Below are 20,473 nucleotides of genomic sequence, written 5' to 3'. Positions count from 1 at the left end.
AAACATTCTGTCTTTTATTTTAAATAAAAATAAAAATGATAATATGCTCATAGACACACTCATAGACAGGGTAAGGCACTGCTTCTTAAACTGTGGGTCCTTAACTCAGTGTTGGGGTCACAAAAATTTGGCAATGGCAAAAGGTTTCTGAATGCCACCCATTTACACAAATTTGTTAGAAACTTTGTGCAGTGTTTACAGTGGATTTTGCAGAAAGTGCTTGAACTGTCCTCCATAAAAAGGAAAATCATCCTATTTATCAAACCTTGCAAATAATGGTTTATTATCAGTACATGGTTTTTATACCTATTTTCTATACCTATATACCTGGGGCCACGTAAAACTTTCTTAGGCACAAAGCAGTCATGAGTGGAAAAAATTTAAGAAGCCCTGGTGTAAAGTACCAGAAAGAAAGGCAAAGCATTGCAGAATACAAAAGCTTTTACCTGACATCACAATGGGGCAGAGAGAAAAACAATCAGAGGTATTGGATAGGATGTCCTACTGAAAGATCCTGCTGCTGTTGTACTTAAATGTAACAAGTAGGGGGAGGCGTTTTATAAAATAAGAGATTTTAAAAGTATACCCACACTATATAGTTTTAGCACATGGAGAGTGTTTTTAGCCATCATAGTTCTATCCAATGGAAACCTGGGATTTGTAGTTTGATGATTCACTGAGAAAACCTTGCTTGTTCTGATATGTGGATAAGATTTGTGGCCAAATGCATTAGGAGCTTAAAATGGGGAGAACTACTGAAATGGTGGTGACGATTTACCATTACATACTGCATCACACAGAGGAGCTGCTCTTAGTCAAATCCCTGTCTGTAGAAGCTGTACATCTGTCTTACAGCAAAGTCTGTGTGAGAGTTAAATTCAAACAACGTTATTTTGGATAAGTCATTGCAATATAGTTTTATGCTTTACCTAGCTTTGTTTCTAGTGGCTGTTCCTAAAAATGGATGCTGGACCTAGTCTCTACAAGAACTCGAAACTTGTTAGACATCCATGTAATGTTATTTAATTGTTTGTAGAACAAATAGAGTTTGATACCACTTCAACCGCCATGGCTGAGTGCTATGAAATTTCGGGATTTGTTGTTTGGCAAAGCACCAGTCCTCTTTGGCAGGAAAGGCTAAAGACCTTGTAAAACTGCATCCCTCAAGATTTAAGAGCTAGGACAGTTAAAATGGTGTCAAACTGCATTAATTCTGCAGTGTAGATACTCCCAGAAAGACTCTGAAAAGTAGCTGTGACTATATTTAGGCAAAGGTAGAATTTCATTCAATAACCCTGCCTTATCTATTTATTTATTATTTATATAATAAATCTGGCAAGATTCAATGCCAGTAAATAACAATACAATAGAATAAACCATAAAGCAAGTAAAAACAGTCATTAAACAAATAAAACAATATACAAAACTTAAAAAGTGCTTAAATCCAGTCATCCAACAACCTTGTGCATAATCCTTCATCCAGACCATGTCAAGCCATAAAAACTTATCAAGATTTCTCACAGTATGAAGCAATATACAGCACATTTGTGGTTTTGACTTTTGTAAATTTGATTGTTCACATATTTGATCATATGTTTTCTCTAGGAATCTCTAGGTGCATTGGATATTCCACCAAAAGTTGTGCTGGAGGACCTAGAGAGAATACGTCTCTGATGTTTCTAAGTCCTCCAGAAGGATTCTGTGGTCAACTTCAGGTGGAAGCTGACCTTAGAGTTGCACTGGAGGACGTAGATGTTCCTGGATAGGTGCTCTCTTAGGTAAAAAAAAGGAGTGTTTTCTTTATTGATGGTTTTTGCACTTCCGTGGGGATCCTGTATCTCTAACCACAGCAAATAAGGAGAACTGATTGTAGTTGCATTAATGCGGTTACAGTTTCCTTTCAGCAAGATGGAGAACGAGGGAGTGGACAGGACAGGTTCTGGCTCCTTTTACCCATGTATGGGAAAGAGCAAACACCTGAATGGGGCTTATAATGCCTTCTGAAGTGGTCTCTCATTCAGGCTCTCAGTAGTCCCAGCACTAGTGGATTAAATGGTTTATATTACATAGGCTGGTTTATGCCATCATTACAGAACAGCCACATTTGGGGACTTGGCCATCTTATGTTTCATGACCTTTGAATAAATAACCTTGTTTGTATTGCTGCGTACTGTTTCTTCAGAAACTGTCTCCTAAAATAAAGGACATCTATTCACAGCTGGCAAGCATAGCATTGGGATCTCTCTGTATATATTGAAGGTGGGATGGAATAGGAGACTCAAAAATACTTAATTGGTGTCTGTGGCTGCCTCCCCATATAAAGCAAAGTTTATAGAAACAAGGAAAGACAGTTTGAGAATGTTATTGGTAAGGAACGGACAGAGCTTTTCTTTTTTGTCGTTGTGCAATGTGATGCATTACACTGAAGTTCCATATAAATAGTTCAGCACTTTCCACCAAAATAAGCCGGGCCACAGTGACAGCTGAAAGGTTTGATTTCAGGTTCGATTTCTCCTCTCCAGGGATTTACTATGCTTGGCAGCTTTTGAAATTCAAAATACTCAGCTTAGGTTTCACATTTTATTAGCTATACAGACCTATTGCCTTCTGAATTGTCTCCCCTTTATTATTATTTTTTAAAAAGAGTACTCCATCTGTTATTAAAGGAAGTTCATTGTAGTTGAGATTAGTTTTAGTTTCCTTTTGATTTTATACAATTTTATACATACTAGAGTGTGATATATACAAAAGGTGCCACACACTCTGTCTCATCTATCAGCTAAAAGGACTAATTAGGGGTTGCACCCTTCTATTTTCTGGGAAAGACAATATGGCAAAGGGGAGATCAGCTTGTCTTGACACATTAACCAGAGAACGAACAGCTGCAGAGAGCTTGCTTTGTCTTTCCGTGCTTGAAAAGATAGGTGTAAGAAAGCCACAACTGACATTTTTAAAGAATATGTGTAAGAAACTCACAACTGAAAGCTAGTGTCTAATTTTGCCTTCTCTCTCAGTTCTCATTTCCTTTCATGTCATGACTTTCAGATTGCAAACCTGGGTGGACTTGCATTACTGATAATGTTGGTAAAGTCACTTTGGTAATGATTTTCAGCAAGAGAACAGAGTTAAATAAATAGGTGATATATATGCAAGGAAGTAATCTGGATCCATGAATTTCAGTTATTTCAGTTATTTGGCCATGGGTCCAACAGACTTCTTTCAAATAGACAAATGAGTGTACTACCAAGATACAAGATTAACTGGAATAACCTTTGTCAGGTGGGATGGATCTAGCTATAATAAAACAACTTGATACGTAGAGGCAATCTTGTATTATTTTAATAAGAATTGGTAGGGTACTTTTGACAATGTTGGTTCTTCTGTTCAAGATTTGAGCCAATTGCATTCAGACCTAAAATCTCGGTGGAAAAACATGAGTGGCATGGAAGCACCATCACAATATCCTGAAGCACTCCAAGCTGTCTTCATGCGCTGAGATAGCTATGTAACTTCCTATATATCCAGTTAGATGGCTATAGAAGCTATAGAACTGCAGTGATCATGCTAGAGGTTGCATTCCCATTTGCCTAAGCCTTGCTCAGTTGAACTTCTTTATGGTGTCCTCTTCAGTCTTTTGTACTCGATACAAGAAGGCCTAACCTCTAAGATGCTTGAGGACTTTGGGGATAGGACTAACATTTGTATGCAAGTACTCACATTTCAGCCTTCCACATGTTCATATGAATGCCTGATTAGAGCTTCTGTTTGACATTCAGAACATAGATCTACTTGACTGGCAAGAATGGCAACTTCCTTCCTTCCCTGAAATATCAAAATGGCATCCAAAGTGGCCCATTAAAAATGGAAACAACAGTTAACCCCTCCCTCTGACAGTAGCCTTGTGTTTCATTTTATAATGTATTTATTTTGTAAGTGACTGTTTTCTTTTGTTTTACTGCTTCCAGGGAGGTTGAGAAAGCTAGAATAAAATAGCATATCAATGAATGCACAAGACAGCAGAATTCAACTGATTCAGGCAGATTCAACTAAAATAGATAGCCATTCCCTAATTTGAAAGTGAGGATTCGCTATGTGCTGCATTATTTTATGTCCAACCATAGGTGTATCTAACTCAGTATTGTCTATATACTGACTGAGAAAGCCTGACAAAGATGGGCAAGGACTACCTCAAGTGACATTAGGCTACCTAAAACTACGTTGAACCCAAATTGTTCTTGTCCTAGGAATGCTGGAAATTATTTAAGTCTGTCATTGTTTGACTTGTTAGAAATAGTATGGTGAGGTTGAAAGAGATTTGGATCTGGCCTCACCTGACTTCTTATTCATCCCAACCATTTTCTTCCTCTTTGGCAGCTGTTCTGCCCACAAACCATAGTTAGCAGAGTAGTTTTGTTGGCCTGATTGCTGTGTTGACAGATTTTTGAAATCAGCCAGAAAGATTGGATTGTGGCAGCAAAAGAGGATTTTTGTTGAACTACAGGCATTTCTATCAGCAGGAGAATGCTTTGAATGTGATTTTCCTGCTTCGTGGGTTGGACTGGATGGCCCACGAGGTCTCTTCCATCTCTTTGATTCTATCTTGGCTCTTGACAGAAGGCATGTCTTTGGCTTAGATTTGTCCTCTGAAAGCACCGTTTTGTGGGTTTTAAACAGGAGTTTCTCACACATGGTAATTTACTTGCTAGATTGTCTTCAAAGGAAATTAGAATGGTTTTGATGCTTACAAAACTACCTTTTAAAATAACAGGGTTATAATTCAAAGCTCTCAAAATGTATGTCCTTACCATTATAATTACAGTTTTTAAGAATAAGTCTTTAGTATTTTTTAAAAGAAGCTAAAATAGTTTGTACTAATTACTTTAAAAATTATGAATGCTGCAAACTGAGGTGCCAAAGCACATCTAAATATGTTCAGCATAAGTTAATATTTTTTTTAAAATAAACATACACAAGTAAGGATAGATTAAAGATAATTTTAGAAACCAAAAAATGAATAAGAGACTGGTATGACAACATTCACAAACCTCTTCCATCAACAAATCATCAGTTTTTTTTAAAAAAAATGCTTCAAATTATTATATTAATAAATAATAATAAACTTTATTTTCTACACCAACCTATCTCCCTGAAGGGACTCAGGGTGGTTTCCAACATGTAAGGCAAACATTAAATTGCTGGAAAGAAAGCCGTACAGACAATACATCGAAATAGACACATTCAACAATATAACACAACCTAATGAACTTAAAAAAAAAATCACCCAAAAACATCAAAAACCTGTTAAAACACTAAAAGTAAAAATAAAATATTAAAAAAACCCATTTCATTGTAGCTCCGTCAGTAAAATACTGCTTTTGAAATGTAACACCTTTTAATTTTGAGAACCAGTTGTTTAAAGAGCAAGGATTTTTTCTTTTCTCTTTTTACAAGAAGAATCATAAGAGAAAATTTTGTGATTTTTTAAAAAAAGTTTTTTTTGGGGGGGGGGGGGTGTTAACAATCTAGATTGTGGTAGACCAATATCCTATATCATCTGTGGACATCTTCCTTCTTGAAATCTGAGTAACTGTGAATACATTCATCCTTGAAGTGTTTAGCAACAAGGTGACAGCATACTTCAGTGGCATGTTTTCTTAATGTGACTTCATGGACGAAGACCTTAGAAAAGTTCCACTTGATGGCACCACATGGTTACATTTGTAGAAAGAAAGAATTGCATCTGCTCCTAATTTACTCGGTGTGGAATTATAATTTTAATATCCAGCAAAGAAATGTCTATCCAGGTCAGCACCTTCACATGCTTTGACAAACTTGATTTTCGATGTTTAGTTAGAAAATGCTATTCTGTTTGGGATTAATTTTATTTTGTGTGGCAGTTGACCTCTGTATTTGCAAGAGAATTCAAAAAACTTTCAGTGACGACTGTCTCTAATACAAGGATGAGGAACATTGAAGTCTAAAATTGTCCCATGTCCACTTTTGGTCTATGATGATGGGCAAGGTTTAGCCCTTTAGATACTTTGTCCTACTTTCAATCAGCCCCTCATTGGGGTCAATAATAAGTGATTTGTAGGGCTTAAAGTTTAGTTCCATGATTTACTATTATTATATTATATTATATTAATTATTGAAATCTAAAGATCTCAGAGCAAAATACAATCAAATCATTGTGATCAATTCAAAACAATATAAATGGTAAGAAATGTTTTTGAAACCAGTAAACATCCAACAATTCAGAATCATGCACATGTGTGAATCTGTATAAAACCAGCTAGGTCGCAAAGATTTTTGTAAAGAGGCATGTTTTTCATTTGTGCTGGAATGACAGCAATATACCTGCCAATCAGGCTCTAAGGCAGTGGTTCTAAACCTGTGGATCCCCAGATGTTTTGGCCTACAACTCCCAGAAATACAAGCCAGTTTACCAGTTGTTAGGATTTCTGGGAGTTGAAAGCCAAAACATTTGGGGACCCACAGGTTGTGAACCACTGCATTAAGGGGAGGGTAATATTCCATAATTGGGGTGCCACAGCAGAGAAGGACTTCTGTCACATCTTCAGACAGCATATTACCTTGACTGATGGGCCACAAAAGAGGATCCCTCTAACTACCGTGTTTCCCCGAAAATAAGACAGTGTCTTATATTAATTTTTCCTCCAAAAGATGCGCTAGGTCTTATTTTCAGGGGATGTCTTATTTTTCCATGAAGAAGAATTCACATTTATTGTTGAACAAAAAAAATGAACATTGATTATATACTGTACAGTAGTTATCATCACAAACCAGCATAACCAGACAAACTGTGAATCCTATCAAGAATTTCTTGTTACTACCATTATTTCCATGTACAACAATCTATGGTACGTATGTTTACCGATCCTTCATGCTGCAATGTTTTGTTTTGTGGGCATGCTTCCAAACAAAAACTTTGCTAGGTCTTACTTTCAGTGGAGGTCTTATATTTAGCAATTCCGCAAAACCTCTACTAGGTCTTATTTTCTGGGGATGTCTTATTTTAGGGGAAACAGGGTATAAGGTCATATAAAGTACCGATTTTCATCTTACAGAGAGTTAGACTAATGCAGGCATGGGCAAACTTTGGCCCTCCAGGTGTTTTGGACTTCCAACTCCCACAATTCCTAACAGGAAGGCCAAAGATTGCCCATGCCTGGACTAATGCCACTGTGTATTAATAATATGCATTGGATTGGTAAGATTTTACTCTCGTATCCATCTCAGTCTTTCATATTGATTACCAAGTACACTGATACACAATAAACATATGGCAAAAATAGATTAGCACTTTACATCCACACAAAAGACAATTTGATTACTAAGTACATTGATAAACAATACCATATTGCAGAAATAGGTTAGCAATTTATATCCACACAAATGACTATTTGAAACATATATGATGGGAGTCAGAGGTATAATTTGTTATTGGTTGTGCACTGTATAAATATCCCATTCAATGAGATTATATTATATGATGCTGATCGCTAATAAGAATTGGATATGTCATTCGAAATGTTTTCTTTGTGTAGTTAAAACAGAGCTTCAAAGAGAATCCTCCTCCTGTTTTACCTACTTTGAAAGGTGCTGTGTCTCTTCTGCACTTATATGAACAAGACACTAATTGGGGGCGTAGCATTTCATTTGCCTGCGGGGATTGTGATCAGTTAGGGTTCTCATGCACCCAGGACATTTTGCAAAACACACACAGACCCAGAATGTTCTTGAGATAAAAAAGAGCATGGAAATGGAACACTGTAAATAGTTTTTTCAACGCTTTATGTATGACCAGTCATCTCAATCTTGTGATTTTGTGTGTTCTGTATCATTGATTATTATTATCTTCTGCTCATGGAATAATTCCTAATACGGGCTGTCCTTTTATTCTTCATATTAGAGTGGAAATGTAGTTTGGACATAATGGATTATTGATTGGTCTGAGAACAGCAGAGGCCCCAAGGCTCTGTCATCAATGGTACTCACTCTTCCATTAGAGAATGCATCGCTTCATGCAGCTCTTTGGGATCCAAAGCTGCAGAATATAAGCTGATAATTGTTGATCTTGTAACAGAACGGTTTTTAGGGGCTGGGAGCTCTTCATTGTTGTCATGGGTTCCCCCTCCCCTTCCCTCCCTCCCAGTTGTCCAGAGAATGCCCCCTTTGTTTCGGTAGTAAGATAAGCTCAACCAGGATGTTAATGATGTATTTTAATTCGTTCCTTATAGTGCTACAGTGTAACCCATAAAATACATTTCTTTGTTTCCGGGAGGACAAGCATGTCCACTATGCTGAAACACAAAATATGTACTGAGTGGGAGACGGCCCGTTTCTTTCGACAAGACTTGTCAAAGTGCGCAAGAAGAATAAGCTCTTCACAGAATTGCTTTCAAAAGTGTCCTCTGTCTTGTGTCATTTCACTTGCTCTTTTTGAGGACCTTCCCCTTGCTGTAAGTTTCCCTTCACCAGGGTGTTGTGTTGTGTTCAGTGCAGGTGTTCTTGCTGTGTGACATCTTTTTGTCTGTAGTGTTGTTTGTTATAATCAGATCAGAGAACAAGAGAAAACAAATCAAGTAATCCTGGAGCAATGTTGCAGTGTTAAAAATTATTCTTCTGTTTCATTTCTATCCTGCTTGTCGTCCAATGAATTTATTGTTCTTCTCACTTCTTCTGCATGGAAATCTCTTGTGAGAGGTTTGGCTGAATATGAATGAGTGACTGATCCAAGTGTGCATCTTTAGAATTAATGCAGTTCAACACACTTGCCATAGCTCATTGCTATAGAATCATGAAATGTATAGTTTTTTGAGGCACCAGCACTATTTGCCAGGAAAAGCTAAAGACCTAGTAAAACTATACTTGCCAGGATTCCATGATCTTGGACTACAGCAGTTAAACTGGTGTCAAACTACCTTAATTATACAGTGTAGGTGCATCTCATGTCTTAGTGAATTTGATGGCTCAGTGGAGTTTTTGAACCTATGTCTCCGAAGTTTAACATTCAAACCTCTGGCCCAACCCCAGAATGTTAAAAAGTGCAAATCTCTATTTACAGCAAAATAAAGCAAACATCTGCTGTAACCTTTCAAACACAGAAGCAAGCTGTTTTTAATGAGTGTTTTACTTCTCTTTGGTCCTTCCCATGTTTTGTTTTCAAAGCGTTTGTCTCTTCCTCTTTTCACTTTTCCTCTCCCTGATTTCAGTAACACCTCCTTTAATTTTGGACAGAAACAACAAATCCTGTTTCGTTGATCATGAACCTAGGTTTTTTTCCTGCCCTGGATTTACCAAAAAAAAAAAAAAAAAACCCAAAAAAACCCAATGGAATTTAGTTTCAGTGGCCATTAGAGGAGGAAAAAAATCAAGGCAAAGTCATGCTGACTTTTTCCTAGTGCCTGTGTTTACTTTGAAGGACGCAGACTGCTAGGATTTCCTGTGAATTCAAGGATATGTTTGCTATTTAAAGACAAGCAGCCCTTCCCCTTCGTCTTCCTGCTCCTGTGCATTAGCTGCTCCAGAATTACAGAGTGGTGTTGTTGTCTTTGGAAGTAAACGCACTTTAAAGGTGAATGTAGTTATCCATAAAAGGAGCAAAGAAAAGCATTTCTGGTGGATATTTGCCAGAGCAGGGAATCAAGCTCCTATCATTCCACATGTAGGAGTTTTATTTTTGCATCCAATTTTCATTCCCTGAAAGTGTGCTGAGTTTGTTTTTTTAAAACTTTAGAAAAGGAACACTGCAGAAAATGTTCTGGAAATGGAACAGCAAGGCCAAGGATCAGATTCTCAAGCAGCCCGTGGATTCTCTGGGTGGCCTTGAAGGCGTCACATTTCAGTATTACCAAACGTGCATGCATAGGATCAGCTTCAATTTTTTCAGACTTTCGTCCAAGACACAGAATATAAGACAGCGATCTTGTCAAGAACATTTAGTTATTCCCGTTGTGGGATAAGGACATTGCTATTGCAAACCTTGGAAGTCTCCTACTGAAATGGAAAGTTTATTTTTAAACTCACTGCTTTAGTAAATCCACCCTGCTCACAGCCTTCATTATGATTTCAAGGTGATTTGCTTCAGAAGGTGGTGGTGAATGAAAGCCCAAAGTCTTAAAACATTCATAGCTAAGTATAGTGAGATCATAGAAATGTTTCTTTTTGGCTTCCACCACATCAATTCTGCAAGGGTTAGTTTCCCAAAACCTGAGAATATATAGTATGTGTAAAACTGATATATTCAGTGTTGGTGTTCACTATCTGTGTTTTGTCACCATTCCCAGCAAGCAAAAGCTGTGTTAGGTGAACTGGTAGGAATTGTAGTCCAACACATCTGGAAGCTGTTTAATAGCACAGGGGAATACTGGGTATAGTCAGTGTGCCTGCTGCTAAATCATTTTTGTATAAAGTTATTCCATATTCTTTGACAAATGTCAGCTAATTCATCAACTGGAAAAATGCTCTGTAGCTCAATGTGGTAAATATTTTTGTAAATGTACACAATATAGCCTATAGTCAAAAGGATAAAGACTAGAGCAGGACAGTTTTCAAAATAAGATAATTGCTGTTTTGTGTTTGCATCAGGGCCTCAGAGAATGGAATGAACCCTATTGCTGCTGTATTGTGGAAAGGTTCAAGCGAGGAACTTGCACCAGAAAAGGATGAGATGGGGACAAATCATCCTGACTGCAATCTGAGGAGTTGAAGTCCAGAAAAAAGTCACTAAGCATTATTAGTTGCTCAATCCAGTTGAGCCTTCTTGGACTCCATGTACTTGTCCCCATGTGAGCCGCCCCGAGTCCCTTCGGGGAGATGGAGGCGGGATACAAAAATAAAGTTATTTTTATTATGTGCCTTTCTTAAAGGGCCATCTCCCTGAATTGCATATCAGTGCTCCTTCTTTCAGTGGTCTCTTTCTTGGTTCACAGATATTCAGGCAGACATTTAAATTCTTAGTAAGATTCCACCCCCTCTTCTCCTCTCTGTCCTAACTGAATGCAAAGTTATTTTGCATTTTGAACTCAGTTTACAGCAACTAGATAAGCTGAGTACAAAGGGGGAATGTTAGAGGAAGGGTGGGAAACTGAGAAGTTTTAAAAGCTGCTGAAAAAGTGGGACAATAGAGGATTAATCGAGACTGCCTGCCAGTTCAGGATACTTAGAGGGTATGTCATAACCAAAAAGGTTCAGAACTGGGCCTAGCACAAAGGCTTACATTATACAATGTCATTTAAAGCAAATTAATTAAATGCACTATGGTGATAATATCTGCCACATAAGTAATGGTTATCACTATAGGATGAAGTCAAGTCTCATTGTCGACTTCTCTTCAGTGGCATAAAACTGAAGTATGAAGCACATACCGGTACTTAATCATAATACTGTTTTAATTCTAGCCAGAGAGCAGAGCTTGGAAATGTTATCCCTTTGGATTGTGACTTTCAGAACTCTCGGGCATCCAATGACCATGTTAGAATCTCAGGCATCCATTGACCAGATTACTAACTGGATTACTAGCTACTGGGTACATACCACGCCCCTGTTATAGCAGCTCCACTGGCTTTTGACAAGTTTCTGGGCTTAATTCAAGGTGCAGGTTATTACCTATAAAGCCCTCTTATGCTTCAGGTCCAACCTAATTTCGAGACTGCATCTCTTTCTATGAATCAGCGCGGGCTCTGAAATCAGCAGGGGAGGCCCTTCCCTTGGTCCCACCACCGTCTCAAGTACGGTTGGTGGGGGGACGAGAGATAGGGCCTTCTCTGTGGTAGCACCCTGGCTCTGGAATACCCTCCCAAAAGAGATTAGATTAGCCCTCACCTTTCAATCCTTCTGATCCAACCTGAAAACATGGATGTTCAAACAGGCTTTTGACCTCGACTAGACTGAATGGGCCCGTATGAAGTTGACACTTGGCACTTTAGTTGTGAATTGATGGCAGCTAGTTTTATCTACAGATGTTTTTTAAAAAATGTATTACTTGATTTTATGTTATATGTGGTGACAGGGGTTGTTATAATTTTATCCAACTTTATTTTATAGTCATGTACCGTTTTTATCCTTTTATGTTATATTGCACCCTGGAGTGCCTTTGTAAGCCGCCTTTGTAAGCCTTTGTAAGCCGCCTTCGATGAGATGGTGGTGGGATATAAATAAAGTTTATTATTATTTATTATTATCTGGGGATGCAGAGAGCTGTTGTTCAAAACAATATTTGCAAACAATCTGTGTTTTTCCTGGATGTTTGCTTAGTTCTGAAATAACTTGGAAGTACTGCAGTGTTGATACATTCTTTCTTTCTGCTTGGTGGCAATGCAAACCTAGGGAACTATTGCTTCAGAGCACTAGAGATTCTTGCTTACCACCATAGCCCTTTTTATTTTCTTAGTGAGAGTGGTTGGATGGGGCAGGAAAAGAGTTTTTTCTTAAAACTGAAATGGGAATTCTCCCTCTGAAGCATTAAGCATGCAGATGGTATACCTGGAGGCCCAAAGGATTCCTCAGAGAGAGTCAACTAAGCAAAAAGCTGCTTTCATCTTCTAAAACAGAACAGAGACAAACTCCAAACAGTCTTCTATAACTTTGCTGAACATGATTGTACTTGTCAAATAGTGGAAATCATGTTTCTGCTATACATAAAGTGTCTCAATCCTTTGCAGTGGGATTTAAATAGCCTAAGTGTGTGCCAATTTGTGTCTTGCGTGAGCCCTGCAAAAGCCAAGCGTTCGCTGCAGAAAATGTAAAACGCTGCTTCTGTTGAATTCAATTACAACAACAATCCCCCACTGATTTTAATGTGGCAGGATTTCACCTAATTTAGTTTAGCTCGTTCATTGTGAACACAACACCTAATCCTGCTTGCATTAGCACGGATGTCGATGTCTGCATTAGCAGTTATCTAAGCAAAGTATTAGTTCTATTGCCAGTTTAATTGGCCTATTTAAAAATCTTATTTATCTACCTTACCTTGTATTTCTCTTATGTACAAATATGATGTTTCATTTACTAGTGACAGCTAGGCCTTAGATGCCATTTTCAACTAGGACGGAATGATGTACTTGTGCTACAAAAACGCTTTATCTTTAGGCAAACAAAAGTTGGATTGTTTTTGATGAAATTATAGATGTTTATAAAACCACAGACTTAAAATGTTACAGCTTCTTTGAGAAAAGGCTTATTCACTTGAAATGACATTCACTTGAAGTGCTCACTTGAAATGAGACCCTTTTTAGTTTGGAAAGGAAAAAAATTAAGTGGGATTTTTTGGAGACATATTATTGTTTTTAGTAAAAACAAATGACATGCACACACATGCTGTTTCCCATGAACATTGCTGTTCCAGAAGTATGTATAAAGTTTCCTGAGCTTAACAATTTTATGAATATGTAGTCTTCAATTTCAGAGACATAACAAAGTATAATTAACAGTTTGGTTCAGATAAAAATATAATTTTGAGACTTACTGATAAAAAATAAAGTTTTTCTTAAGTGAAAGGAATGTTTTGTAATGCTGTGTTGTATTCTTTGTTTTGTTTCCAGGTTCCATTTTCTACTCACTCAAAAGCAGCAGTGAATGCTTCCAGTGGAGGTAAAACCCAGAAAAAAGAATGAAGACGTAAAGTCTCAATCACCAGAAATTGCTAATTTCCTCATCCCAATAGACTTATTTTGAACTTTTTGACTGATGTGGCTATAGTACAAATGGACTGTACTACAAGTGCTAACATGGAACTGCGAAGACCCTCCAGTCCTCACAAAATGCATAATAACGACATAGATGCAGATGAGGGTGTCTTGCACAGTTGTTGCATCTGTGGCAAAAGTTTTCCTTTCCAAAGCTCCCTCTCACAGCACATGAGGAAGCACACAGGGGAGAAGCCTTACAAGTGCCCTTATTGTGACCACCGAGCTTCCCAGAAGGGCAACTTGAAGATCCACATTCGGAGTCACAGAACTGGCACCATCAGCCAGGAGAATGAAGTGGAGATGGGCGGGGAGGCACAGCTTAGTGAGACCACAGTTTCTGAAGGCCTTGATGGTTGTACCAGCCCAACCAAAAGCACTTCTGCCTGCAACAAGATATTGAATGGAGCTACACCCATAGAAGATGGCAAGATCTTGCTCAGAAGTAGCAAGAAAGAAACAGGGGCAGAGGCACAGGTTGGGGAGGAGGGTAAGTTATGTATTTTCCAGTGCACCTTTTGCAAAAACAAATTTGAAGGGAAAAAAGAATTGGAGCAGCACATTCATGAGGTTCACAAGCCTTTCAAATGTAGGCTGTGCAACTACATGACCCTAAGACAGGAGACGCTGTTAAACCACATAGAGCGGGACCACATTACCACTCAAATTCCCAATGGGAAAGTGCACGCTGAGAATGGCAAGAGTGAGTCAAGTGCGGGAGAGTTTCCTTGTGAGGTCTGTGGACAGGCCTTCAGTCAAACATGGTTTCTCAAGGCTCACATGAAGAAACACCGGGGATCATTTGACCATGGGTGCCATATTTGCGGCAGGAAATTTAAAGAGCCTTGGTTCCTCAAAAACCACATGAAATCCCATGGCCCCAAATCTGGGAGTAAAAACAAGCCAAAAAATGAACTAGAGCCTATGGCTACAATTAATGATGTCATTCAAGAAGAGATGATTGTGGCTGGTTTGTCCCTGTATGAAGTGTGTACCAAGTGTGGAAATCTGTTTACAAACATGGAAAGCCTAAAAGCACATAATTCTGTACATTGTAGATCTCAAGGAGCCCATGGTGATCCTAGAGCTGAGAAGCTAGTGGATGGAGACCTTGATCCATGTATAGCAAAGCAGTTTTTCCTCCAGTATTTGAACTTGAGGCCATCTGTAGGAGTAGATGGCATTCCAAGGCCCCAGTCAGGGAAGAGGGTAGCTGAACTTGATCCTGTTAATAGTTACCAGGCTTGGCACCTGGCTACCAAAGGAAAAGTTGCAGAGCCTTCTGAGTACATGAAATATTTTGGATGGGATGAAATCCTGGCTGACGCAGATGTCACTTATGACCGAGACAGAAGAGAATATATACTAGTCAGCCAAGAGAAGCGCAAGCAAGAGCAGGACTCATCCAGCTCTTCGAGTAATCCGAAAAAGAAGAGCTGTGCCAGTGGACGTTCAGAGAAAAGCAATAGTATGCAGTCAGGGGACAGCTATATCCTTGGCCAAGATGATTTAGAATACAGACCTTCTTCACGGCAGAGCAGAAGGGCATCACAGAACAAGTCCACTGAGTGCTTTGAATGTGGGAAGATTTTCCGCACCTATCACCAAATGGTGCTTCATTCCCGTGTGCACAGGAAAGACCGCAGAAGCTGCACTGAAGGTGGGACAGCAGCTCAGCAGGATCGATATGGCTCAAACAGCGAGGATGGTGATTCAGGATCTGTCAGTGGGCCAAGCACACCAAGTTCTGCTTCAGCACCCGAAGATTCAGTCGCTTCTGGAGTAGGGGAGGAGGGGCCTGAATACAGTTCAGAGGAACATGAGCCATCACCATGTAAGTGTCTACAAACAGTTCTCTCCCTTTCCTATTTCATTATTTTCCCTTCTTTTCTTTTTTGGTTAACAAAACCTTTTCCTAATAAGGCTTATTGATGGCCCTTGTCAAAAGTTTTAAAGCTAATGGAAAATTCTCAACATGTTAAAAATTCTACCATATCTGTGACTTTCTCAAAAGGTTTTGGCCCACTTACAGGATGAAGACTAAATTAGTTGCACCTTAGACATGTTGAAATCAGTTTGAAAAAGTATCCATGTTTGGTTCAAATTTCGTTCATTTCAGTTCCAGTTAAGGCCCGAGAACCTGTTAATTGTAGATTTGGTTGTTGGCTAGATTCAGATCTCATCTTTCTTCCCTTAAGATCAAGATTATATATATAGTTTTCTCATTCTTACTTTATTCTTACAAGGGGCTAAGAGAATGTGCCAAGGTCAACCTGTGAGTTTTATGGCTGTATGGGGACTTGAACCAAGGTAACTTAAATCTCAGTCCCGAACTCTTATCTCCAGATCAATATTTCCCAAACTCTGGTCTTCAAGATGTTTTAGGCTTCAGTTACCAGAACCTGTGATCATTCACCAAGGTAGCTGAGGCTTTTGGGAGTTGAAGTCCAAAACACCTGGAGGACTAGAGCTTGGGTTTTACTGCTCTAGAGCAAGGGTGGGCAGCTACATAGTAAGTGGGGACAATTTTCACTTCTCCTTCCCAGCAGCACTGATGCATTTGTGGCATAGTAGAAACAACTCTATCTTTCTTCTAGTTCACATATTTGGCCCATTGCAAACATTTTCAGTGTTTTTTTTTCAGCAAGGGATTTTGAATGTTCATAGAATAATTGGACCATTTATTAAGGAGGGGGGAAGAAAACTGCCATGTTTCCAAGGGATTAGAGTATGCTGTCAGCAATTTTGGAATCCAAATAATTTGAAAATCGTCAGATTGGAAGATTTGGGGGAGCACTGTGGGTTTTTTTGTGGGGGGGCAGAGAAGTTCTGTTCAAGGTTTCTATGAAGTCTGGACCACATTTATTACATCTCTGCTGTATGATGAGCGGAGGGTCTCAGCCATGTTGGATGACACAGAGATACCTAGAGAGAACATTTTCACCAAATCTGCACATAATCAAATCTGCAAAAATCAAACCTGTAAATATGTCTAGTGCTGGGATCCAACTGTGTTCCTGCAATTGTCATCTGCTTGTAGCCTTTTGCACCACAGCTACAAGAAGTATTGGTTTCATCACCAGATTTCATAATGATTTCTACAGTACACTACAACATTATCATTATTGTGTGCCCTCAAATAATTTCTGACTCATAAACATCCTAAAGTGGATTGCAGTTATTGGGCTTTCTTTGCAAAATTTGTTCAGAGAAGATTCGCTACAGGCTTTGAAGTAAGAGAGTGTGACTTATCCAAGATCATCAAGCGGGTTTCTGCAGTTGAATTGAGATTTGAACCCTGGTCTCCCAGGGTCTTAAGTCTAGTAATGAAACCACACTACACTGTCTGAACGTCGTCATGCAAAATACCATATTTCACCCTATAAATGTTTCACATTGAATCCCGTGTTTTGAATGAAAAAGGGATGTGACTATTACACAGTGAAAAGAATTCCATCTACAGCAGCCGAGTGAAGCTCCATAACTGAAAGGGGGGCGGGTACATGGGCAAGTGAAGCCTCCCTCCCCCAACTGCCCCTTTTACTACAGGGCTTGACTCTATTGGTAGCCAAGTCAAGCCCCGTAGTGCCAAAAGGGCAGTTATACCCTTCATTAATTCACCTGGGTGAGTTAACTAAGGGTGTGATTATTATATGAGGAATTCTAAAATTCCAATTTTTCCATCATGAAAATTGAAGTGCAACTATTATGCGATGAAATACTGTAATATTTAGTGTTGCATGAGCCCAGGAGAAAACCCTCATAAGTGCTTCTTTTCTTCCTTTTTTCACAGTAGGAAAGCAAACTCCGCAGATAACCAAAACCATTGTTTAATTAACTAGCACAAACAAACTAGTAGCCAGGTATAAACAATAGTTGAGAAATTCTAGTTGGTCTTTTGTTAAACCTGCATGAAATACAAGCAACAGCAAGTTCCTTCATGGACTGAGTAGACATGATGGCAACAGAACTGAGTGTCAGAACATGAGCTGCTGGGCAATTCAAGCATGGGAATAATTTTACAGAATTAAGAGCAAGTGAAGAAAGATTCTGTATTCTGGTTTCACCAGAGGCTCCTCAAAACCGTCTCCTTCATGCCCGGCCCTCCCCGCCAGTGAGCCTACACTGGTGAAGAAAATGAATAGAATAACAAATAGAAGGAATTCATTATCCCTTTCCTACATTTTGCACTATAAGCTACACTCTTTTTATATGGATCCAGTAATGTCTGCATTATATCATATTGCTCACACGGTTACAAATGTAACTAGCCTGTCCAGGCATTCTGAATAAAATAAACGAGAAATGAGAAGGGGGCACCCTGGTCCTACGCCCCTCTGCCTTTATATATGTGTTTGAGAGGAATGGAAAACTCAGCATTGAGAGCCCTCACAAACAGAGGGTGTCTTTCCTTTCAGAAAGGCATTCCATATTTATTGATAGTGGTGGTGAACATGTGGGTAAGTATGTTCCCAAGCCTCACATATTAATTTTATTCAGGTTTAAGGATGCCTGAAGTGGGCTAAATTATTATTAGTTTTATTGAATTATTATTCTGAGCTAAGTTTTGTTGATTTCAATGGGTTTCAGATATCAGTTTATTGAGAAGCAGCATAGTCCACCTTATCAGACAATATAGTTGACCCTCTACATGTGTGCCTTTAACTTTTGCAGATTTGACTTGATCAGTATAGTCTTTAGAGCAGAGCTTTCCATACTGTATGGCATAACATATTAGTGTGTTGGCTGCCATGTGTAGGTGTGTCACATAAAAATGACAAAAATCTTAGAAATGTAATTTATTATCTTACAAATCATATTTTTTAAAATACAGTGTGTTGTAAATGGAAGGTTTTCATGAGGTATATTGTGCCTCATATATTTTGTATTATAATTTATTGATGTGCCTGTATCACTTATAAGAGGTTGGTTTAACCTTCTGACATGCTAGTAAAATTGAATTACTGTGTCATGAAATGTCTAAAAAGTGTTTCACTAACATAACATATTTGGAAAGCAGTCCTTTATAGGAATCTCTGGGTCTTTCAGGTGACACTGTAGTCAACATTTACCTAAAGTTGACGTGGAGATTCCTAGAAACATTACCTCTCAACATTCTCCAACAGAACTCTGTGGTCAACTTTTGATGGAAGTTGACTGTAGAGTTGCATGGGAGGACCTAGAGCAGTGGTTCTCAACCTGGGGTCCCTAAATGTTTTTGGCCTACATTTCCCAGAAATCCCAGCCAGTTTACCATCAGGGAGTTGAAAGCCAAAAACATCTGGGGACCACAGGTTAAGAACCATTGACCTAGAGATTCCAGGTGAATGTTCTCTCAGGCAAAAAAAAAAGTAATTATTTTTTAACTACATTATCCCACTTGCGCCCATAGCTCCAATGAAAGTGGAGTGCTGACTCTATATATTTCTTCATGCTGGTTACCTCTTGTACCCGAATATTGCTGTCATTTGTCTCCTACTCTTCCTTATCGAGCGATGGGGAGTGGGTGGGCAAACACCTGAAATGGGTAAGAGTTATCAGTGAGATAACTGTACAGTCTTCTCATCTTTTTTTCTTTCTTTTGATCTTGTGCTTTCAAAAGTTATGTTCACAGAACCCCAAGGCTGTAATTAATCTCTGAGGATAACTGTAGTCCTTAGAGTCTGGCTCTGGCTAAATGAAACAAATTATTCTTCAAATAGAAGCAATGTAAATATTTGAAAAAACACTATGGCAGACTACTTTTGTATCATTTTTCATCACTGATTTCTTTTTGTTTATAAGGCTCTTTCAAATGCTGAGAAAAGGGAATTTCTTACCAACAACATGTTTATATTTTTGTTGTTGGCAGAACAATGCCTTTCTGCTTATGCTTTTCCCCATTGAGAGTAAGCTGATTTGAATTTGAGGGTGTCACCTTGCTTTTGGGGGCATCGCTGAAGTAAGAACACAGATCTGAAGGAAATGTCAATACTATGCACTCTTTATAGAATGGGAAACACATCACATGTTACATAGTGGGAAACCAAAATTGGTCCCCAGTTTTCAAATAAGAGCTGAAACCTAACTTGATAAAATATCTATATCAGAAGTCCTTTGCATGCTTGCAGTAAACATTCATTATCTGTACTTTAATTATAAATGAAGAAGACCCAGAGTTTCATATTGCATCATCATGATTTTTCCTCTATCTTTATCACTAGGATTTGCTTTTATTTGAAAATGGCAAATTATTGTGGCAATCTGGAAAATGCTATTTTAGTTTCTGACCAACATCATGCCTAGATCCCAGAGTAAGCTGGAACAGTTCAAATGCAAATACAGTAAACAGATAATCCATTAAAATATTTGATATTAAGACTGATTAACATGGAAAAATATATTAAAAAATTAAAATCCAAAACAGACATTGTGTTCATATTTTGAAAAAGAATAGCATAGACACAAACTGTGATCATAATGTATTTTCCAAGTCTTAAAGAGACCACTTTTTCATAAACTTAGTTGGAGGGTTTTTTTTAAGTTAGAAGATTCCAAAACTAAATGGGTAAAATAAAACCAACAGAGGAACAGAAAATTGCAGCATAAAAACCCAGAAGTAAATTAATCATATAACTAGGTTGACATTTACAGTTTGATCCTTGACTGAGTAATTGTGGGTTTGGTTTTACCCGCAACTATTGAACTCAATAATTAAACTTAACAGCCCTAAATCCAATATTGTGTTAGAAATGCAGTGGTACTGCAACAGAACCTTGTGTCTT

At 38.4% G+C, this 20,473-nt stretch overlaps 1 protein-coding gene across 3 annotated transcripts in view; it reads left to right on the top strand.

The window, feature by feature from the left end:
- The window catches only part of znf516 (zinc finger protein 516), a 138,942-nt gene that overhangs the window by 59,189 nt on the left and 59,280 nt on the right, over window positions 1-20,473 (top strand). For all 3 annotated transcript variants that reach the window (XM_008108750.3, XM_008108749.3, XM_008108751.3), the window contains exon 2: window positions 13,566-15,543. In XM_008108750.3, coding sequence (XP_008106957.2) covers window positions 13,728-15,543 — 1,816 coding nt within the window. In that variant the 5' untranslated portion in view covers window positions 13,566-13,727. The remainder of the gene's footprint in view (window positions 1-13,565; window positions 15,544-20,473) is intronic.

This window comes from Anolis carolinensis, chromosome 4 (assembly GCF_035594765.1).
Source record: "Anolis carolinensis isolate JA03-04 chromosome 4, rAnoCar3.1.pri, whole genome shotgun sequence".
NCBI lineage: Eukaryota > Metazoa > Chordata > Lepidosauria > Squamata > Dactyloidae > Anolis > Anolis carolinensis.
This window is presented reverse-complemented; position numbering and strand designations above follow the sequence as displayed.